The sequence below is a fragment of the Microcebus murinus genome, chromosome 19, assembly GCF_040939455.1.
Source record: "Microcebus murinus isolate Inina chromosome 19, M.murinus_Inina_mat1.0, whole genome shotgun sequence".
NCBI lineage: Eukaryota > Metazoa > Chordata > Mammalia > Primates > Cheirogaleidae > Microcebus > Microcebus murinus.
This window is the reverse complement of record NC_134122.1, coordinates 288,301-311,003: the sequence shown is the minus strand read 5'-3', so window position 1 is coordinate 311,003 and position 22,703 is coordinate 288,301. Positions and strand designations below refer to the sequence as shown.

Here is a 22,703-nt window from a genome sequence, read left to right as displayed (position 1 = left end):
TTCTGAGAGGGGACCCGTAAGCACATCTGTGTGTTCAATAGTCGGCGGTAATGAGAGTGTGGTGGAGTGTCTCTGGGCAGAGAGAAAGCTGGCAGGCCCTTTGCCATCAGGCCTGGGTTGCGAGGTGGCTCTGCCCACTTGGGCTGGGGGTCTCTCTGCTTTTCCTCCCACTGTCCCCAGCCATTCTTTCCTCACCAGACTGGGCCTGGCCTTCAGCCCCTGGGGCAAGCCTGACCTGAAGTCCTCCTCTCAGCAGAAGCTGCAAAGGGGCTGCAAGCTCACTGCTCCTACCTCCACCAGGGGTCAGGCAGGGCATGGAGTGGCCTGGGACAGGCCATGAGAAGGACAGGGACCCCTCACACCGCACACGAATGAAATACACGCACGCAAACACTGAATAGCTGTTGTGGGTGCAGCTGCTCTGCAGCCGTGCCCGTGCCCGACCCACCCTCCGAGGGGACCCTGGCATGGGCCCACTGGCAGTGCTGCCTGCTCCCTCAGCAGTCAGGAGTGGCTTGGGGGTGGCGGTGTCTAAAGGGGCTGGTTGCCATGGCTACCATAGGGTTCCGAGGCCCGTCATCTGGTCCCTGCCTCAGCCAATCGGCGGCGGGAGCCCGAGCTGCAGCCTAGAGTCACGCTTCTGCCTCCCAGCCACACAGTGGCCAAGAGCAGGGACCTGCTTCCTGGAGTGGCTGAAAGTGCTCGGACGGACGGCCAAGACCATCATGGCGGACGGCGGGATGGTGGGGCGCGAGCAGGCGCATGGAGCCAGGCAGGTGAGGTAAGCCGGGCGGGCGGGTGGACGGACCGGTGGACAGGTGGACGTCCTCCTGCTGCCCATTGTTCTCGTGGCTGCGGCCCTGCCTGGGCCCAGCCCACCCTCAGGCGGGAGCCCACGCATGCGGCCGCACCCTCACCCTCGGACCCTCTCCCCACGCGTCCCACGGAAGGGTCAGGGCCAGAGACAAAGGGAACGGCGTGAGGCAGGGTGCATCCCACCGCGCCACGGACCCACAGCCCGCCCTGGTGGGCCTTCCACGTCAGCTTTCACAGAGGCGGCATCAAAGACCCCCAACTGGCCTGGGCCCTTGGTGCCCCGGCCTCCGCTCCAGGGCGGGTGACAAGCCATGAAAAGTCAGCGCCGTAGAAGGAGCGTTTTTTTCGAGAAGAAAAAGAAACGATAAAGAGAAAAAAAACGTCCACCTATAACAGGGGGAGCAGCCAGCCCAGATGGATCAGAAGCGCCAAATCCCATTACCCGGGCCTTCAGGGGACAGGCCCCTGCGAGGGCAGCTGCGATTAAGGGCTTGTCAATGGAATCTCCTTTGGAGATCAAAGGGGGGCGTGCTCGTATGTGTGCGCACGCATGTGCACGTGTGTGCGTGTGCACGCGTGTGTGCAGGAGCGGGCGCCATGGGTGACAGTGGAGGGCTGGGCACTGCCGCGCGGTAGGGACCGTCCACCTGCCTGCCGTGGCCACCTCCATGTTGCTGGTGTCCTTGCCGCTGCGTGTGACGTGTGGATGCGTCTCTCTGGAGAGCGGGCCCTGCCGGGCCTGGTCTCCCTCCTGGGCCTCCACCCTCTCCTCCCGGAGTCCGTCCCTTCCCCAAGTTCTGCCCAGAGGGGGTTGGCAGGAGCCACGCACACTGGCCTGGCCGTGGGCCGAGCCGGGTGTGAGGACGGCAGTGGCTGTGTGTCATCGCCCTGGCCACAGCCCCGCTCCCCACAGTCAGCCCGGCAAGCCGTCCTGGGGGTTCAAAGCTTCCATCGACATGATTGTTAGGTTATTAGGTAAACTCTGAGAAGCAAATCTTTTAATCCACTGTGGCTAATCCAGTGCACTTTTGTTTGCCACAACAGATTCTGCGGCAACAAAGCGGCCGGAGGGACTGGCATACATAATCACATGCTTAGAACCGGGCCGGAGGCCGCGGGGTTCCTAGGCAGCGGAGAGAGACATCTCAGGACAGCGAGTGGCGGGCGGGCGGTGGAGGGGCGCAGGGGAGGAGGGGGTGCAGGTGGGCCGTGTGTGAGGGCGGCTGGGCCCTGGGGTGGCACCTCCTCCCTCCTATCGGGGTGCCTCTTGCATTGCAGGCGTGGGGGGCCCATGGAGGTGTCAGGTGGAAGGAGAAGCGATCACCAGTGGAGGGTATGAGAGTCCCAGCGCCCGCGGAGGCCCATGGGGGGGTGGTGCCAGGGCGGGAAGGGCATTCCTGGAGAGGGGCAGCAAGGACACAGGCTGGGTCGGTGCCACAGGGGCAGGTGTGCCCAAGGTGGCAATAGATGTGACTCCCCTGCTCTTGCAGATGTCAGTCCAAGGCCCCTCAGGTGTGTAGCCCCCCACTCAGACACCTACTTTGAAAATTTTTTTAGAGATGAGGTCTTGCTGTGTTGCCCAGGCTGGTCTTGAACTCCTGGGTCAAGCAGTCCAATCTTGAGGTTGAGTCACTGGTCACGCAGCCTCCCGAGCGGCTGGGACTACAGGCGTGAGCCACCGCGCCTGGCTCAGACAGTGCCTTTCCCGAGAGAATGGCACTGGGTGGGGAGGAGGCCAGCACCCCCTTCCCTGTGCTCAGATGTCCCTGGGCCACTTGACCTGGGCCACAGCCAGCTGTAGGCTCCATCTTGCACCTCCGAGGCCATGAGGCCAGGTCAGGACCTCACTTTGATGCAGAGGACATTGGTCAAAGGGGAGCCAGTGCCCGCCTTGCCCAGGGCCGTGGGCTGAAGGCGGATGTTGGGCCGGCCCTGCCGTTCCCTGATGTGTGGGCTCCCAAGGGTGCTGGGCTGTGTGTGGGCTGCGCTCCCAGCCCTTGTGGCTGGGGTGGTGGACAGGGCCTGTCCTAGACCTTGCAGCCGCCTCCTGGCATCCAGCCAGTCCCGGCTCTGGGCCCTGAGATACATTTCACGGGTCAGAATCCTCTTGAAAGGAGATCAGGGGTCACAGCCTAGTTGGAGGTGTGGATGGAACCCTAGGACAGAGGGTGCTGTCCATGGGGGCCCACCCTGGCCAAGCACCCCCCATTGTTCTTGCTGCCACTGTTTTTCTCCTGGCCTTGGGTCTGACCCTTGGCTCCTGGGAGCCCACAGGGATGTGAGGAGCTGGGTTGGGTCCATGCATGGGGGACAAGCATGGTACTGGCTGGCTGGGCCTGGGGCCAGGAGGTAACCCTTGACCCCAAGCCAGAAGGGACAAGCACAGTGACCATAGCAGCTGTCTCTGAGAGCCCATGCCCAGTGGCAGCTGAGCAGTTTGCCCCCCACCCTCTATGGTGAGCCTTCTTACCTGGGGTGTGGAAGGCAGACGTAGCTGATGGCATGTCCTAAGAGCACGTGACCTCCATGGCTGCAGTGGCAGTCACATCAGCTGTCATGCACTAAGTGGTCAGCTGACAATGGAGCCAGGTCATGTGATGTAAACCCCTGTTACTGTGCCCACAACCCCCAGCTTGGCATTAGAACCAGCGTCGTTCCGGGGGTATCAGCCCAAGGCAGCTTCAGATGCAGAGTATGGAGAGAACTCCAACAGCAAGAGTGATGTGATATGTCAGCCTGGATGACACCCCTGCCTGACATCTGTGAAGACAAGAGGAAGATGGACCTGTCAGGGGCACATTGATGCCGTGGTGGCTGCCAGAGGCGGAGGCCAGGAGGCCCGACCCAGAGTGACGGCTAGAGTGCCGTGTCGTCAGCCTAGCTCACAGCAACCTCAAACTCCTGGGCTCAAGCGATTCTCCTGCCTCAGCCTCCCGAGTAGCTGGGACTACAGGCATGCACCACCATGCCCGGCTAATTTTTTCTATATATTTCTAGTTGGTCAATTAATCTCTTTCTATTTTTAGTAGAGATGGGGTCTCGCTCTTGCTCAGGCTGGTCTTGAACTCCTGACCTTGAGGGATCCTCCCGCCTTGGCCTCCCAGAGTGCTAGGATTACAGGCGTGAGCCACCACGCCTGGCCACTCAGAGGGTTTTAAGTCTTCGTGCCTTTATAGACATTTTCTACTTTCACAAAAACTGGCACCCGGTACGTGTGGCCTTGTGGCTTTTCTCCTGAGCTATGTCTCCTTGTCCTCTGTTGGGCTTAGGATGGGGCGACAAACAACACCTGGCCTCCTCCCCAGAGCACAGAACAAATGGAAATAGGAGACTCGGGGCGGGATCTGGAGGCGGGGACTGGGCTGCTGCGGCGGCTGTGCCTCCCTGGGGACGGATGGACAGACGGATGGCTCTCTCCTCTTCCTCCAGGGTCCTGGGGTGGACCTGACCCTCCTGGTCCTCCCTGCACTGTGCATGACACTGGCTGTCATCTGCCACTCGGTGCCCCATCTCCCAGCCGACCCTCTGCTGCCAGAATTCTATGTCACGCGTCGCGTGGTGCCAGACACTCCTGGGCTTGGGACTTCGAAGCAGCTCAGATGATTTCCTTCGCATCATTTTTTTTAAGTGGTCTTCCTCAGTCAAGTGAATGAGCATGTTTAACCCTTCGAAACTCACTTTATTTCAAGGAATTCCTTTTATGGCTACACTGAAGAAAATAATTTCATTTCTGCTGTTAAATTTTTTGTTCGGTTCCTAGAAAGAAAGGCTGAACGAACGTCACTAACAGCCAATCAAATCAAAGCCTTCAGTGGCAAACTGCGGCTCCCAGGAAAGGCTGTCTGCACCCCAAAAGCCCTCTGTAGGGAAGGCAAAGCTGGCTCTGCGTCTGTCTCGGCTCTGGGTGGCCACGTGGCCCCCTGCAGGCCCCACACTCCCTCCTTGCTCGTCCTCAGAGCCTTCCTCAGCGTCTCGTCCCTCCCCTGGTCTCTCCCCTGGCCTCACCCTGCCCAATCTCCCCGCCATGCCCACTGCCACCCACCTTAAGCAGGGCTGCTGCATGTCCTTCAGGCTTTCTGACCCACTTCCTGTCCCTGCAGGCCAGGGGCCCCGAGGACCCAGAGGCCCAAGGGCCCTGTTCTGGTCCCAGGGCTTGGGGACACCCACCACCGAGGGCCAGGAGGAGGATGGACACGGACACAACCCTGAGAGCCTGGCCTGGCCGCAGCAGCAGCTCTGCAGAACCAAGGCAAGCGCTGGGGGCCCATGTCTGGGAGTGGGGGGCAGCCCAGGGGCCAGTGTCTGGAGGTCCTGCTGTCTGTCCAGCCACCCGGGACTCCTGCGTCCTACAGAAACCCTGCTGTGCCATGGAGGCTACTTACTGCTGACCCGGTGGTCATGTACTGTGTCTCCTCTGAGGCTAAGTCAGCTGGGGCAGGGCCTGCAGGGAGGCTGCAGTGTCCAGCACTGTGGGGCCTGGGGCTGATCAGGCTGGACGTGGGTGAGCAGGGTGCCTGCTGCCAGGACCTGGTGGTTTAACACTGGCTTTGCAGTGCGGCTGTGTCTGCAGCCCCAGCCCCTGCTGCCTGCCCCGGGCATGGCGCTGGCCGAGGAGGTAGCCTGGCCGTTGGGAGGCGGGGGTGCCCCAGTAGCCTTTCCCATGCTGCTCCTTTCCCTGGGCGTCGGGCACTGTGCTGAATGCTAGAGGGGCCGGCTGGCAGGGGCTTAGACTGGGCTCCCTTCACACAGTGACGGATGGGGGTGGGCGCCAAGGATGAGCAGTGTCTGGGAGGCCGTGTGATGGTGCACTGGCGGGGGGCTTGGGGAATTGGGGGACACAGGGAGGTAGGCAGGTGACCAGATGCACCTGGGAGGGTGGTGTGGGGGAGATGGTGTCGGGAAGGGCCCTGAAGGGCTGCAGGCATCAAGGAGCCCTGGAGGCTTAAAGTAGAAGTCAGGCCAGGGGAGGGTTGTTGGCTGAAGCGCAGGAAGGAGGAGGTGTCACCGCCAGCCCTAGGCTGGCAGGAGGGGAGCAGGTCCTTCTGTGGCCTGAGCTGCAGCCTCAGATGTTACATGGGGGTAGAGCTGTTCCCAGAGGGCTGCCTGAGGAATCCTATGAGTTGCCAGGCCTGACAGTGCTCAGGGAAGGACAGTCTCCCGGGTCGTTCTGGGAGGTGGCTGGCGAGACTCCTCAGAGGCAGCAATTCCTGGTGTTACATCCTTCTCCTTGGGTAGGAGCTGATGGTGGGCTGAGGTCTAGGTGGGCCCCTGGACTGGAGCAGGTTGCAGGTTCTGACAGGGTGGGGCTGGCCAGAGCGGCTGCAGGGGCTGCTGTCACCAGGGGCTGAATCCCTTTGCCCTCGGGTGCCTGGGGCTGTGGGCCTTCTGCCCTGCAGCCTGAGGTGGGGGGGCAACTGGAGTTGGGCAGCCAGAGCTGCTGGCTCAGATGGGAGCCTCGGCAAGGGCTGCTGTGCAAACAGGGCAGAGGCTGGGACATGCAGCAGCCGTTGGCTCAGGCTGGTCTGGGCCAGCGGAACCAGTGGGCAGCCGTGAGAGGAGAGCCTCTGTCTGGATCCTGGCCGGTGCCTGGGAGAAGTCAAGGAAGAGGGTTGCAGCTGTGGCCAGCCCAGCCCCAGCCCACAGCCCTTCCAAGTGACAGCCTTGCCCTGGCCCTGAGTCCCAACTGCCTGTGGACTAAGGGAGGGTGGAGCCCCAGCCCACGTTCTCAGGGTCCTGGCCAGCTGGGGGGTACAGGAAACCGAGCGGCTGCACGTCATCAAGGGCTCAGACTGCCCAGCTCCGGGTACACCAGCTTCCCTAGGTGCCCTGGGCTCGCCGGGCGGGGAGCCCGGGAAGGACGAAAGCCGGCTAGGCGCGAGCTGGCTGCGGACACCGGCCTGCGGGGCCCGAGCTGTGGACACTGGGCCGCCTTCCGTTGTGCGGGCGGCGGACAGGGGCTGTGGCCAGGCGTGCGTCCCGCAGACCCCAGCGCGCCCGACCATGCGCCCAGGGCAGCCTCGCAGTGGCCCCGCCCCCCATGCCGTGCCCCGCCCCGGCCGCGCCCTCTCGCTCGCCGCAGGCCCCGCCCCGCGTTCCCGGCCCCGCCCCCGCCCGGCGCCACGCCCCCGCGCCCTGCCACGCCCCCGCACTTCCGGGCGCCGCCGGCGGGGGCGCTCGGCCTGGCTGCGGCGCTCTGGGCTCGGGCCCCGGCTCGGGAGGCGATCTCGGCCGCCGCCGCCGCCGCAGGAGCTGGCCGGGTCGGGCCGGAGCCGCGTCCCCGCGCAGCGGGCCGGTGAGAGCGGGCGGCCGAGCGTCGGCGGCGCCCCCACGGCCTGCCCCGCGCCCGCCTCGGGCCGCCGCGCCTTCGCCGCCGCGATGGGGGCCGCCCCGGGCCGCGCCCCCGCCCGGTCCCGCCCGCCGCGCCGCCGCTGAGCGCATGGGCCGCGCCGGGAGCCGGGCCCGGGGCCGCGCCGCCGCGCGCGGGTGAGTGGTGCGGGCCGGCGGGCGCGGGGCGGCGGGCCTGCTGCGGCCGCCCGGTGTAGGCCGCGCTAGGCCGGCGGCCGCGGCGCGGGACCCGGAAGAGGGGCGGCGGGCGCGGGGCCGGGGCGGAGGCGTGCGGGAGAGCAGGCCCGCGCGGGAGGGATGCTGGCAGGCCACAGGAGGCGAGGGCCGCGGAGGCTGGGGCGTGCGAACCGGGAAGAGGGTGGGAGTGGAGGGAGCCGGGAAGACCGGGGATTCGGAGGAGGGCTGGGGTGCCCCTGGAGCCGGTGGGATTTGCTGTTGGCCGTGTTCGTTTGCAGTGTGGGGTGCAGTTCTGTAGTCCATGGGCCTGGGGGCATGCCTAGGGATGTGGGTGGGGTGCAGAGCAGCTGCTGGGGCAGACAGTGTGTGCCGGGGTCCTGGGGAGAGGCAGGACTGTGAAGCGTTGGTGCCCCCACCTCCTGGGAAAAAGTAGGAGTAAGTCTGGAACCCGGGCGGGCGCTCCCTCCCTCTCTGAGGCAGAGGTGCTGGGTTTAGCTGTGGCTTGGCTGTCAGAGAACCCAGTTGCCTGGTGTCTGTATTCCTTGAGGTTGATGCTTTGCTGCCAAAACACGGGTCTCTGCTGTGAGTCTTAGGTTCTACCCCCACCCTGCCACTGCCCACCCCGTGGAACCCAAGCTGCACAGCCAGGGCAGTGAAACTGTTAGCTCAACGTTGAAGAAAGTAGATCTATCTTCCAGGGGTTTTTCTAAGCCATCTCTAAGATAACTTATAAAGGGTTCTTAATGTGCATTTTGGCTTCTCCTTTTTCTCACACTTACCTTCTCTGCTTCTTCTGGAAGAATCTCAGGCTTACTTGGATCTATAGGCCCTGCTTTGGAGAACACATACATACAGTCCAAGCCTGACTACCTGAGGTAGCAGTAGCTGGGTTTCAGTTTTAAGCACTTCCATTCAGAGAGCGAAGATGAGACAGCATATGAAATAGTGTTGTGTTTGATTTTCAGCAGGTGTTGGCTTGTCTTGGATTTCTAGTTTCAGAAAAGACAAGTGGACTTTTGTGGGTTATACTGGTCATTGAGAATTTAGGTGATGGTGGAATGGGTTACATGTAAAATAGTAGCCCTAACCCTTTGAGAGTTTTAATCTGTGGACAGTTGGGAAAACGTCTGAGTCATGCTCTGTTACTTCCACACGCCACATAAATCAAAAGATCAACAGCTACGTTTGAGTCAAATCAACGTGTGTGTATGTATATAGAATCATATGTAGTGTGCTGTCATCGTGCCCAGGGTGTATGCCCTAGGCAGTGACTAAAGGGAATTTTAAATAAGGTATCAGACTTGTGGATTCCTTTTATGGAATCACTTTATTGATGGTGGTTACAGGCTGTGGGCCAGATTTGGTGCTTGTGGGCATTTGACTCTAACCTGAGTTAATATAACTGCTTTGTGCGTGGCGTGTACCTGTGTGTACGCTGAACGCTTAGTGTGCTTCCCTGTGGAGTCTGGAGATTTCAGCAACTGGAGTGTTTCGACAGGGTCAGTAATTTGTAGAGGGGTTCGTGTGCTTCCAGGTTCACCAAAAACTCTTCTGTCAGTTGACAGCCCCAAACAGATGGGAACAATAAGAAATTTTTCTTCTGGGCTCTGAAAAATAGTTTACAATGATTCGGGTAGACTTGGTTCACGTGAATTAATGTGTTAGTTTAGAAATGCAGTCTTGTCATCAAGGGCTAGATCTTAAATTTGCTTCTGTTTCTATAGCACGGGAGCTCAGCATCTGTAAAGAGCCAGCGTTTGACATTTGTGACTGGCGTCTTTCTTGTTTATGTCAATGCGTTAGGTATTTATTGGTGCCTGTTAGTTGCGAGACCTAGTGTGCTGTGGGTCCTGCTGCTACAAACGCTTCATGTAGAGAAGACATAGGCATGTTAGAGAAAGGGATGGTGACTTGTGATTAGCTCCTGTTTGAACACATTCTCAGGCTAGTTACTTTTCGGTTTCCAGGGACTCGGTTTGTTCTTCAACCTAGTGAGCTACAGGGAATCTGTCAGGGTGTGGCTCAGGTGGTCCGGGGTGCAGGCCCCCCTTTCCTGAGGTGGTGTCCTGGACAGAGGACATCAGATGTCCGTGAGCAGGTGTGGAGCTCTCTCCATGCCGATGCGGCTCATGAGAAAGTGACTGCGGTTGAAGCGCTCTGTAAGTAGCAGGGTGCCGTGGCCCACTGGGCCCTGACCTTAAGAAACAGACCGTTCCTGCTGAGGCCAGGATTGCAGCCTGCCCAGTAGTTTCCATAAAAAGTCATTAGCAGCAGAAATGTCATTTGGGGCACATAATTGCGACCCATCCTCCATCTGTGTGGATGCTTTTTGCTTTTAGCTGTCGGCAGCTGTTGGCAGGTGGGGACGTAGGTGTGGGGGACACAGTGTGTGCAGGCCAGGGCTTAGCAGTGTGTGGTGGTGGCCAGGGAGAGCCACTCTATGTTGGTTTTATTTTGCACCCTCTGGCTTGTTCGGTGCTCCCGGCATTTGAGCCTGACGTGCCCCATGGAAGCCCTCCCTCCGGCCCACCTGCAGCCTGTGCCACGGACATCATGGCCAGCTGTGTGGCACTCTCCCCCCTTGGCTGGGTTGAGAGGCACAGCCAGAGCTTGTGGGTTCTGTAGGCCCCTGTGGGTTGTGGCAGGAGGGACCGGACACCGTGGTGGAGGGTTCTGTCTGAATCCTGATCGAGTTTCTTCCGCATACTCCACGCAGGCAGTAGCAGCAGCAAAACCTTTAGTTCCATGACCTCTGAGAGGGTGGGTGGTTTGATTTTCAGCTTATAGAGTTAAATCGTATGGACTGTGTGCTTACTTAGCTAAAACGTGTATTTGTATGTCATTTTTTTCAGTTCCTTCAAGTACCCATTTGCTGTCAGAGGAGGTTTCCTGTAAGAGAGGCTCTAACAGTGCCGCTTTCTGACAGAAGCGTCTTTAAGATTGTCTACACTGGTGACGAAAGGACACCTCTGTGTGTGGATGGTGTCCTTTGACTCAGTCCGTGGTGTCAGAGGTGACCCACAATTGACTGTGCATGATGAGAGCGTGCCTCTGGAGGCGTGCCTTGCCATGTTCGCACGTGTTGTGAGGCGTACTGAACGTGAGGAGTTGCAGCAGGCAGATGGCACTGGCCTTGGGGACATGGGGCTCAGGATGCCCACCTGCCCGAGGGGCTGTGTTGTGGCTCCCTGTCTTTCTCTGAGCGTCGCTGGGGCATCTCACGTTCACACAGTAGTCGGGATGAGAAGCACCTTCCTTCACCTCCAGCCATCCTGCCTTGCGGTCATTCAGCTCATTAGCTGTGCCGGCAGGTCCTCAGGCTGTGGTTGGCGCTGGAGGGGAGTGGCATTCTCCGCGTTCTGGGCGTTCGCTTCTTAGTGTGAGAAGCATTCTGTAGTTGTAAAAGTTTCCAGAAATTGTTTTCACGTAGAGCAAACCTTGTGGCCAAAATATGTCTCTGTTGAACATTTAAAGTGAGTTTCTGGCTTCTAGTCTGAGCGGGAGGGCTTCGCTGCGAGTCTTGTCTTGAGAAAACCTCTGGTTCGTGTGTCCATGGACCCACCTTTCCTAATCCTTGTCCTCTTAATGGTTTCAACAGGACAGATTGATTCACTTTGGAGCTGTAAGTACTGATGTATTAGGGTGCAGCGCTCATTGTTCATTGACGCACAGAGTCCCAAAATGAATGTCCAAGAGCAGGGTTTCCCCTTGGACCTTGGAGCAAGCTTCACCGAAGATGCCCCCCGGCCCCCCGTGCCTGGTGAGGAGGGAGAACTGGCGTCCACAGACCCAAGGCCCATCAGCCATGGCTTCTGCTCTGGGAAAGGTGCCGGCGTTAAAGGCGAGACTTCGACAGCCACGCCGAGGCGCTCGGACCTGGACCTGGGGTACGAGCCCGAGGGCAGCGCCTCACCCACGCCGCCGTACTTGAAGTGGGCCGAGTCCCTGCACTCCCTGCTGGACGACCAGGATGGGATAAGCCTGTTCAGGACTTTCCTGAAGCAGGAGGGCTGTGCCGACCTGCTGGACTTCTGGTTCGCCTGCAGTGGCTTCAGGAAGCTGGAGCCCTGCGACTCGAACGAGGAGAAGAGGCTGAAGCTGGCAAGAGCGATCTACCGAAAGTACATCCTCGATAACAGTGGCATCGTGTCCCGCCAGACCAAGCCAGCCACCAAGAGCTTCATAAAGGACTGCATCGTGAAGCAGCAGATCGACCCGGCCATGTTCGACCAGGCGCAGACAGAAATCCAGTCCACCATGGAGGAGAACACCTACCCTGCCTTCCTCAAGTCCGATATTTATTTGGAGTATACGAGGACAGGCTCAGAGAGCCCCAAGGTCTGTAGCGACCAGAGCTCTGGGTCAGGGACGGGGAAGGGCGTGTCCGGATACCTGCCCACCCTAAACGAGGATGAGGAATGGAAGTGTGACCAGGACCTAGAGGAGGAGGGAGGCAGAGACCCTGCCCCCCCCAGCAGGCTCACTCAGAAGCTGCTCCTGGAGACGGCTGCCCCGAGGGCCTCCTCCAGTAGACGGTACAGCGAAGGCAGAGACTTCAGGTGAGTCCGGCACAAGGGGTCCGTTTTCTGTGCTCCCCTCCGAGACCTGGCGGACACGCGTGCGAGGGAAGGTGCTGGCCTGCGCGGTCTTGTCTCAGCCCCAGCGGAGCGCCCTGCTGCTGCTGCGGTGCGATGACGATTTTGTGTCTTTTTCACGATGCCTTCACGTTTGTCACCAGGTACTTTTTTTTTTTTAAATCACCTTGTCTTTGTCAGGCAGGGTGCTTTTTGTATTTGTAATGTTGAGAATACTTTTATTGAGAACAGACTGAAATACATGGCTTTGTGAGTCACTGGGGCCATTGGAATTCTTAGCAGTCGTGACAGTGCTTAAGCTTTACCCTTTAGCAGAGGAGTACAGCTCCAGTAACCACACAGGGACCGCAGGGAAAAGCAGTGAGACCCGGCTTCCCGCTGTGACAGCCCTCAGATTTAGTCTCACCCCTTCTTTTACGCGGAAGATAGATCTACCTGGTAGACATAATTCTTTGGGCCTAATTAAGGGAGAAGAGGACTTTTTTCTAATTAAAAATTTTTTATTTATTTATTTTCGAGACAGCGTCTTCCTCTGTTGCCCGGGCTAGAGTGCCGTGGCATCAGCCTAGCTCACAGCAACCTCAAACTCCTGGGCTCGAGCGATCCTCCTGCCTCAGCCTCCCGAGTAGCTGGGACTGCAGGTATACGCCACCATGCCCAGCTAATTTTTTCTGTTTTCATTGGAGACCGGGTCTCGGTCTTGCTCAGGCTGGTCTCGGACTCCTGTGCTCGAGAGATCCTCCGGCCTCGGCCTCCCAGAGTGCCAGGATTACAGGCCACTGTGCCCAGCCTGTAATGATCTTCTAAGGTCCTCCCTGGGGGCTGAGCAATAGTGGCGAAGAAGTTTGTGTGGGGAATTGAGAGTCCTTTGAACACTTCCTGTGGCTTTGGTCAGAGTTCCAGGACTGGGCCTTTTTCCCTGCCAACACGATGTGTCAGTGCTGCTGTGTAGTCAGTCCACAGCGGCTGGGGTGTCCCGGGATCTCGTGGTGTGTGCCTACAGGCACCTGTGCAGCGTGGCACGGAGCGGACCGGTGCTGTGAGAAGCTGCCACAGCTCGGAAACCGGCTTCTCCATTCTTTTTTCCTCTGCAATCCCTACTTGGTTCCTGGAGGTTTATTTGGCTTGCGGGTTGGCGTCTGTTGCACTTGTGAGCAGATCGCTTGCGTTTCCCGCTCATTTCCCCAAAGCTGGTGACGGGAGACTCCGGCCCTTTTAAGTCTGAAAGCCTGGAATCCGTGTGCCCCCTGCTGATTTAATCACGAGTCTGGGAACACAGCCCCAAGTGCTGGGACTCTCCCGTGGAGTCATTAAAACCCTGGATCGGTTCTTGAAGTTTACTGTGACAGAGAAATTGGCTACTTGCTAATAAACACAGGATTAAACATTTCTAAGGTTTAAGCTCCTTTAGTTTAAGTGATATGATTCAAGGTGAACTGTTTGAGGTAATTTTTTTCTTCCTTTTGCTTATTGCTTCTAGCCAAATGCTTTTTATTTAGCAAGCTTTTTAGGACAGAACATGCCATAAAATTACCCTGTTAAGTAAGGCCAGTATAACTGACAGTTTCTAAAATGTCACCTAAAAGTTTTCAGATTTGGTGAGAAACATTTTTAAGGTGGGACTGAATTTGAGGGCTGAGCTGTAGGGAAAAAAAAACTGAGCTCAGTTCTGACTTGTGGTTTTAGAGTCCCTTTGAGCCCCACCGCTCTGCAGTCACTGGCACGAGCCACAGCTCAGCCTTTCACTCTGTGTTGCTGTCTGTGATGAGCAGCCTTGGCCGTGAAGTCAGTTGAATGTGCTGGCTTCTCCTGTTGCTGGCACTTAGCCGGGAGGACTGTGGCACGTCTTGGTTCCAGCTTGTCCGTGTGGAGACTCTGGAGCCCGGGAGTCCTGTGCAGTGGTCCTCTCTGCCTGTGTGCTGCTTTGTGCTGCGAGGGTCTCGGTGTCGAGGCCACTGATTATTAGCGCTGGTGCGTGAGAAGCCCGGCATAGGTCGATGCTCGTGTGGACGCGTTCTCCTGGCCAGGTGAGGGTGTGTGGTCAGCACGCACCGGGCCGGAAGTGCCCGCAGGCCCGGCCACCTGGGCCTAGACCGTGAAGGGTGTCGGTGGCTCCCAGTGTCAAATGTGGCTTGTTTGGGACCCCAGCCCCCTTTCTTCCTGCTCTTCTGACTGTGCCTTCCTGGTGACCAGCTGTGTTGGAGGTGGCAGCTGCAGCAGACCCGGGCTCTGGGTTCCCTCGTCCCACAGTGAGATCTGAGTGGGGAGGGGCATGCGGGGCGCCGCTGCGTCCTGCCCGTCCCAGCAGAGTCATCACGCAAGGGCCCCAGGCTGTGTGGGGGGGCTGAGGCCAAGTAGGGCCACTCAGAAGGAAACTGAGGCACCCTATCCAGACAGCTCAGCTGCTCCCCACCGCAGGGAGTGTGGTCCTCCAGAGGAGGATTGGGGTCGCCAGGAGAGGGAAGAGGAGAGTGGGGTGAGCAGGCAGTAGGCAGGTACCCTGTGCACAGGGGATGGGCTGGAGCTTATGTTTCTCCCGCTGGGCTGCATTTCCGGAGGCCACAAGGGGTCGTCTGGGGTCCATTCTGCACGGAGGACTGCGCCGGGCGGCCGGCTCTGGTAGTGGTTCTGCCATTGGTTCTGCGGAGCTGGTCTCTCTCCCTCAGAGGGCGCCGTGGGAGGCCCAGGTGCTGGTCCTTACCTGTGTGCGCATGGTGGTCCACACAGTTGACCTGAGACCTCTAAGGAGCGAGCAGCCTCCTGGCCTTTCTCGGCACTCGCCCTGCTCACTGGGCGTCACCTGGAGGCCCTGGGCCAAGGTCTGTCATCCCTGCCTGTGCGCACAGACTCCTCAGATCTGCACCGCCTGTCCTCAGCGGAACTTCGAACGTAACTTCGGTTGGTTCACATCCCCCATTTTAATTGGGGTGAATTGGCAGCAGGTTCTGGCTGTTTCCTGATTGGTCTGGCAGTAGGGCCGGCGGCTGTGACCCCTTACCGCAGCTCAGGCTTTACCCCTCAGGAGGCCGGCTCGCCCACCAGGTGGCATCGGGCTGGTCTCCTTCTCCCGCCAGCTCTGCTGCTGCCGCCGGCAGCCCCTCACCGCGGGTTCAGCTCTCGCTGCCAGGCAGGACCCCAGGACAGGGCCTTCCCGGGCCCCCCACCCCCACCCCAGAGGTGCTCCCAGACAGGGCTGGTCCTCACTGCCACGGCACAGCACATGGTGCAGCACGGGCCTGCTCCCAGTGGGAGCGACCTGGAGGCCTGGTGCGGCCCTGGGTCGCGGAGCTCCACCACGTGGAGCACTTGGGTCCCTTTGAGGTTTACTGTCTGCATTCCTGGTGATGGTCTAAAAGGTCAAGAGAAGAAATAGTAAAAAAAAAAAAAGAAAGAAAAGAAAGAAAGGGAGCACCCACAATGTGTTCAGAGTTTCATGTGGAAGGTTGGTTTTGGGTTTCTGCGTTGGGGGGTGGCTCTGAGGAAGGATGCCTGGCTGCAGAGGGGTGAAGGCTGCTGCGGGGAGGAGGGTGGCTCGGGGCGTGGGACAGGCTGGCTTGACCTGGCGCCGTGTCTTCCTGGCCAGTGTGGTGGAAGCAGCCCTTCCTCAGGGCCCGCCCTGCCTCCCGCTCAGCTCTGCGGCACTTGCAGTTGCTCTATGTGCAGGGTGTGAAGCTGCAGAGAGGGGTGCTGCTGTACCCCGTCACCTCCCAGATGTGTGGCTGGGTGAATGTTTTGACTGAGCAGATGATCCCAAAGCAAGGTGACTAGAGGTGTTTTGGACAAAGCCTCAGCAGGCAGCTGTGGGTTCTCAGGGCGAGAGTTGGGTGCTCGCTCACCTGGATGGCTGCAGGCTCCCCCTTCTCCACAGCAGTGCTGGGCCGGCGGGCTGGGGCACAGCGTGCAGGTGCCGGGAGAGCGGTATCTGGAGTGCGGGGTGACCGGCGCGTGGCTGGTCTCCGTGGCAGTGCACAGTTTTCTCAGAGTTGTCCTCAGGGTGTGCACATTCCTTATTTGATTCAGATCCAAAAAGAAATGTTTTCTGGTTCTGTTTGTAGATGCTCAAGGAAAACATAAAAAATTATTCCTGAACTGAGTGAGTGGAAGAACCATGTTTTTTCCACGTAAACTGTTTTTATCTGCTCTGGGAATGTTAGGCTCATGGTCCATCTCGTGGACTTCCAGCTCCACGACTCTTCCTCCGGGTGGTCGTGTGCGGTCGGCCTCCTGCCAGTTGTGTGACTGTGGGGAGGTGGCTGCACCTCTCTGCTTGTCTGTGAAGTGGGAACGCCAAAGTAAGGGCCTGCCCAGAGAGGTGGTCCTGGGCCGCGCCTGGCGGTGCTCAGACCCCCAGCACCTGCGCACAGCACACGCCCGGGGGTTCAGCTCTTCTGTGCTCCGTCCTCACCGCCGTCCTCCGGACTCACACCTGGTTTGCAATTGGCTGCAAAGGGAGGCCAGCAGGTGACGTTCAGGCTGTAATACTCGTCCTTTCGTGAGGTAGAGCATGTTGATTCCCCACCCAGACCTGCTCCTCTTCTAATCCCGTCTCAGGTGTGGCCCTCCCCCACCCCACCCATCCCCCACCCCGCCGCCAGCCCAGCCCACCCTGGGCTTCCCGCTTTGCTCACCCACGTCCAGCCCAGCAGGCCCAGGGCCCACCGCCCGCCTGGGCGCCCGCAGGAACCTTCTCACGGGTCTCTGCCCCCGTCCATTTTCCCTGAAGATTTTCGTCCCTTCTTCCCGCCGCCAGGAGTGAAAGCCACACTCCTCTTGACAGCACCAACGCGCTTCCTGCATTTTATACCTGCTGGTGGGGTCAGACTCCAGAAATACCTTCTTTCTGCTTTAGCCGCGCAAACCCCCACGGTCTCTGACAGGTTTCAGCAGCATCCGCGGATGTGCCGGTGGCTGCCCGGATGCAGGGCTCTGTCTGGGACAGGGTGGCCGCTCTGCCTCCATCCCCGGGAGCCGCTGGCAGTGGCGCCTGGCTGCTGCGCTGGCGGGTTTGTGGAAGGGAGGCCCTTGCCCCCGGCAGGTGAGTGGACTGTGCGGGCTGAGGCTGTCTGCGTGGCCCCGCTGCCACGGTGCTGCCTGCCGTGGCTGCTCCCAGGGGCGTGGGGGGCATGGGTGGCCTCACTGTGGTGCAGCACCATCCTCACTGGCGTGGTGCGGTCCCGACGGGCCAGCTGCCAGGTGACCCAGCTTGTCCTCAGGCGTGTGCCCCAGTCGGCATCGCGGAGACTGGAGTTCGGTTCGCACTCCCCAGTTCGGTTGACCCTTCTGAGACCCAGACTTCATGCCAGCGGTCTGCCTGTTAGAAACGTGAGTCTGGCCGAGCGGTGGTAGCTCAGTAGGGAAGTGGGATGGCTCTTTCTTTAGTCCATGTCTGGCGTGAAGCCGTGCACCTGTGCTGCCTCCGCGTCCCATCGGCAGGAGCGCGCCGCGTGTGAGCCAGGCCGGGTCCTCTCAGAGCCCACTGATTCCAAAAAGCGTCTGGTCTGAGTGAACCGCTCAGTGAATCGCTCCCCTCCTTCCCGAGACCGAGGCTGGCCATGGCTTTGTTGAACGAGCGAGCGCAGCCTCCACCCCGTTTCTGTGTCTACACGGAGCCCACAGGAGGCCACGCGCCAGGCCAGGTGCCTACGACTGACCCAGCCTCTGTCCCCCCGTCTCCTTGTGCAGGGATCCCACCCAGAGTTGGACCCTGGCTGTGTGGATTGCAGCCACGGCCCACGGACCTTGTGCACCATTGAAATTTCTTGCAGCGCCTGGCTCGTCTCTGCTACTTGGGCCAACGTGAGCCCTGCACTGGGCGTCTCTGGCTCCACGGTGGGCGCCGCCCTCAGCCCTGAGCAGGGCTCCTCGGCCTGTGCCTGGGCCCTTTCCTCAGTGAGTTTTGCACTCTTTGAGGTTATTTAAATGCTTTTGTTTTTTCTTGGTATTGACCCCCTCTGGACCTGGACCAACTCATCTTCAGTCTATAGGGCTGGTGTCATCTCTTGAACAGACATTTAGAAACAATCATGAGGAATGTTGCCTGCAGGCTGGACATGGTGGCTCATGCCTGTAGTCTCAGCCGCGTGGGAGGCCAAGGCAGGAGGATCGCATGAGCCCTGGAGTTAGAGGGTGTAGTGAGTTGTAACGATGCCACTGCACTCCAGCCTGGGTGACAGAGTGAGACCCATCTCGTGGGGAAACAGAATGTTGCTTGCGGAGCTGCTCGTAACAGCCAACACAGGACAACTCAGTGTCCAGCAGCAGGGTGTTACACAGGGGCTGTTCTCCGATTGGATGGATACGTGGGCTTTTTGTTTTCTTCTATTTTTCTACGTTTTCCGAATTTCTATAACAACTTGTTTGTAATTAGAAAGGGTATTAAAAGAATATTGGGCTGGGCGCGGAGGCTCACGCCTAGCACTCTGGAGGCCGAGGCAAGTGGATTGCTCGAGGTCAGGAGTTCAAAACCAGCCTGGGCAAGAGCGAGACCCCGTCTCTACTATAAATAGAAAGAAATTAATTGGCCAACTAATATATATAGGAAAAATTAGCCGGGCATGGTGGCACATGCCTGTAGTCCCAGCTACTTGGGAGGCTGAGGCAGCAGGATTGCCTGAGCCCAGGAGTTTGAGGTTGCTGTGAGCTAGGCTGACTCCATGGCACTCACTCTAGCCTGGGCAACAAAGCGAGACTCTGTCTCAAAAAAACAAAAAAAAAAAAACAAAAAAGAATATTGGCTTCAAAAAAGGTGTGAGTTACATACAGCTTTTCAAAAGCATATTTTTTCTTTAAAAAGGGTACATGTAAATGTTTTCTTTCAATATAATTTTCTATCTGTGTTTCCACTACTATACCAGTATTTGAAATTAATTTTTTTTTTTTTTTTTTTGAGACAGAGTCTCATTTTGTTGCCTGGGCTAGAGTGCCATGGCATCATCCTAGCTCACAGCAACCTCAAACTCCTGGGCTCAAGCGGTCCTCCAGCCTCAGCCTCCTGAGTAGCTGGGACTACTACAGGTGTGCACCACCACACCCACCTAATTTTTTCTGTTTTTGGTAGAGACGGGGTCTCGCTCTTGCTCTTGCTGAGGCTGATCTCAAACTCCTGAGCTCAAGTGATGCTCCCTTCTTGGCCTCCCAGAGTGCTGGGTTTATAGGAATGAGCCACCGCGCCAGGCCTACAGGTGTACCTTTTAAAATCTTTGCTTAGATTTAGACACACAGACACTTACCGTTGTGTTACAGTTGCCTACAGCATTCAGTGCGACAAGGTGCGGGTTTGTAGCCTGGGCGCGTGGCGGGCTGCGCCACTGGGTCTGTGCAGTGCACTCTGCAGAGTCTGCGTGTGGCGAGGTGCCCGTGTGGCGAGGTGCCCGGCGGCTGTTTCTCAGAGTGCGCCTCTGCTGTTAGGCGACCCGCGACTGCGCCTGGGACGTTCAGGCTGCTTCTCCGGGGACCTCCGGTGTCAGTGTCTGTGGGTCCTGTCCCTGGGTGGTTTGTCCCCCCGGGAGGGTTGCTCATTCCCCTTCTGGGGGTGCTGCCTGTGGGGTTCTGGAGGAGGCTGGGACCTGCTGGTGTAGCATGCAGACTTCGACCTCGTCTCTGTTCCCAGCCCCTGCCCACGCCAGCTCCCTGTGCCTGCTCTCCCTAAATCGGGAAACTTCTGTGTTTGTTGTTTGTTTGTTTGTTTATTTATCATTCGTTTATTTCTTCATTTTTTTGAGACAAAGTCTTGCTCTGCTTGCCCAGGGTGGAGTGCAGTGGTGCGATCACAGCTCACTGCAGCTGCCAACTCCTGGGCTCCAGCGATCCTCCTGCCTCAGCCTCCCCAGTACCTGGGACTATGGGTGCCACCACTGCGCCTGGCTAATTTTTAAATTTTTTGAGGAGACGGGGTCTCGTTATATTGCCTATGGCTGGTCTCAAACTCCTGGCCTCAGATGGTCTTCCTCCTCAGCCTCCCAAAGCGCTGGGATCACAGGCATGAGCCACCGTACCTGGTCTGTCTTTTAATTAATTGAACATACTAATCACATATATTTTTATATCTTCTAATTTCAAAATGGAGACATTTTGCAGGGTTTTTTTCCTCCATTGTCTTTTTCTGTCTTTTTTTTTTTTTTTTTTTGAGTCTCCCTTTGTTGCCCAGGCTACAGTGAGTGCCGTGGTGTCAGCCTAGCTCACAGCAACCTCAAACTCCTGGGCTCGAGCAATCCTACTGCCTCAGCCTCCCGAGTGGCTGGGACTACAGGCATGCACCACCATGCCCGGCTAATTTTTTCTATATATATTAGTTGGCCAATTAATTTATTTGTATTTATGGTAGAGACGGGTCTCACTCTTGCTCTCGCTTGGCTGGTTTCGAACTCCTAACCTCGAGCAATCCTCCCACCTCGGCCTCACAGAGTGCTAGGATTACAGGCGTGAGACACCGCGCCTGGCCTGTCGTCTTCTCTTGTTTTTCAGTCACTGGGTTCTGTCTCCTGGTACGCTGAGCAGTTTTTTGTTGAATACCAGGCAGTGTCCATGACAAGCTGGAGCTCAGCTGCAGGGTCCGGTGTTTTCCTCCCAGGCAGGTCGACTGGGCCTGCCCCCCTGTGCACAGGCACACGCGTCTCAGCCCCGTCGGGCCTGTCTGCTGGGCACTGGGCTTTAGTCGGAGATGGCTGGGAATCTCGTCCATATTTTTGTCTCTCCTGCATGTAGCCCATGGGATCCCAGCGGAAAGCCAGAGGTTCACTAGGGCCCACCTGGCCCTGAACACCCACATAAAGCTTGTGGAAGTCCTCGGGTTCTGAGCCCTCAGTCCCTGCTTGAGAACCTCCAGGAGAGACTGGGACCGAGTGTTGGACTCGCCGCTCTGTTTCCCTTTACCCTCCTGTTTTGGCCTCTCAAGATCTTGTTGTCTTGCTGGCTCCCCTGCGCCTTTGAACAGAAGGAAGCAGCTTTGTCTGGTTTCTCTCGCTGTCTGTGCGGGAGGAGTGGTGTGTGGCAGGGTGGTCTTCCCTGCAAGCATAAGTCTAGAGCTTGCTTTATTCGAAGTGAAAATTTCTCTGAATGGAATTTTATTTTTACATCAGCTATTTATTTAGAACTTGATTTTCTTTTCTTTTTTTTTTGAGACAGAGTCTCACTCTGTTGCCCGGGCTAGAATGCCGTGGCATCAGCCTAGCTCACAGCAACTTCAAACTCCTGGGCTCAAGCGATCCTCCTGCCTCAGTCTCCCGAGTAGCTGGGACTACAGGCACGCGCCACCATGCCCAGCTATTTTTTTCTATATTTTTAGTTGGCCAATTAATTTATTTCTATTTATAGTAGAGACGGGTCTTTCTCAGCCTGGTTTTGAACTCCTGACCTGGAGCGGTCCTCTCGCCTCAGCCTCCCAGAGTGCTAGGATTACAGGTGTGAGGCCCGGCCTTGTTGTGTGGTTTTTAAGTAGGAGTCAAGAAAGTCTATACGTGGCCGGGCGCTGTGGCTCACGCCTGTAATCCTAGCTCTTGGGAGGCCGAGGCGGGCGGATTGCTCAAGGTCAGGAGTTCAAAACCAGCCTGAGCAAGAGCGAGACCCCGTCTCTACTATAAATAGAAAGAAATTAATTGGCCAACTGATATATATATAAAAAATTAGCCGGGCATGGTGGTGCATGCCTGTAGTCCCAGCTACCCGGGAGGCTGAGGCAGAAGGATCACTGCAGCCCAGGAGTTTGAGGTTGCTGTGAGCTAGGCTGACGCCACGGCACTCACTCTAGCCTGGGCAACAAAGCGAGACTCTGTCTCAAAAAAAAAAAAAAAAAAAAAAAAAAAAAAAAAAGAAAGTCTATACGGAGCTGAGCAGTTGTCATTAGTTTGTCCCCGTGTCTCCAGATGTGCCCGTACAGATGACCTCGGTCAGAGAGGTCGCCTCTGCGCCCCGGGCGACCACGTGGCTCTCTCCAAGCTCGCCCCTCCGCCGCATGCGCTGCCCAGGCTGCTGCTGGAGGCATGTGCAACTGGAAATCGAAGTGAACCCTCTGTGGGTTATTTTTTTTTAATTAATTAATTGTTTTTTTTGAGACAGAGTCTCGCTTTGTTGCCCAGGCTAGAGTGAGTGCTGTGGCGTCAGCCTAGCTCACAGCAACCTCAAACTCCTGGGCTCAAGCGATCCTACTGCCTCAGCCTCCCGAGTAGCTGGGACTACAGGCATGCGCCACCATGCCCGGCTAAGTTTTTCTATATATATTAGTTGGCCAATTAATTTCTTTGTATTTATAGTAGAGACGGGGTCTGGCTCTTGCTCAGGCTGGTTTCGAACTCCTGACCTCGAGCAATCCACCCGCCTTGGCCTCCCAGAGTGCTAGGATTACAGGCGTGAGCCACTGTGCCCGGCCCCTCTGTGGGTTATTAAACTCAAGGGGTTCAGCACCCCGTGCCCAGTTCTCCCCCTCAGCATGTTGCTCTCCTGCCTGCCAGAGCCCACCTGTGAACGTAAATCCTCTGGACAATTTATGTGTTCTTTTAGAGCGTCTCTATTCGTATCTGTTCTTATACAGGATACGTGAACATATCCTTACATTTTTAACACTTAATACTTTGTCTTAGCTTTTTCTTAATAGATGAGGTTTCACTGTTACCCAGCCTGGTCTCGAACTCCTGGTCTCAAGAGATCCTCCTGCCTCGGCCTCCCAGAGTGCTGGAATCACAGGTGTGAGCCACTGTGCCCGGCACTACTTTTTAAAGAAGGAATTTTCTTATGAGAAATGGGTGTGACCAAAAAAATTAGGTCAGTCACAGAGAA

General features: G+C 57.6%; 1 protein-coding gene across 2 annotated transcripts in view; it reads left to right on the top strand.

Annotated features, from left to right (window-relative positions):
• The first annotated feature begins 6,963 nt into the window (after positions 1-6,963).
• Positions 6,964-22,703, top strand: part of AXIN1 (axin 1) — a 49,231-nt gene continuing 33,491 nt past the window's right edge. For both annotated transcript variants that reach the window (XM_075994902.1, XM_075994901.1), the window contains exons 1-2: positions 6,964-7,299; positions 10,937-11,897. In XM_075994902.1, the coding sequence (XP_075851017.1) occupies positions 11,020-11,897 (878 nt within the window). In that variant the 5' untranslated portion in view covers positions 6,964-7,299; positions 10,937-11,019. The remainder of the gene's footprint in view (positions 7,300-10,936; positions 11,898-22,703) is intronic.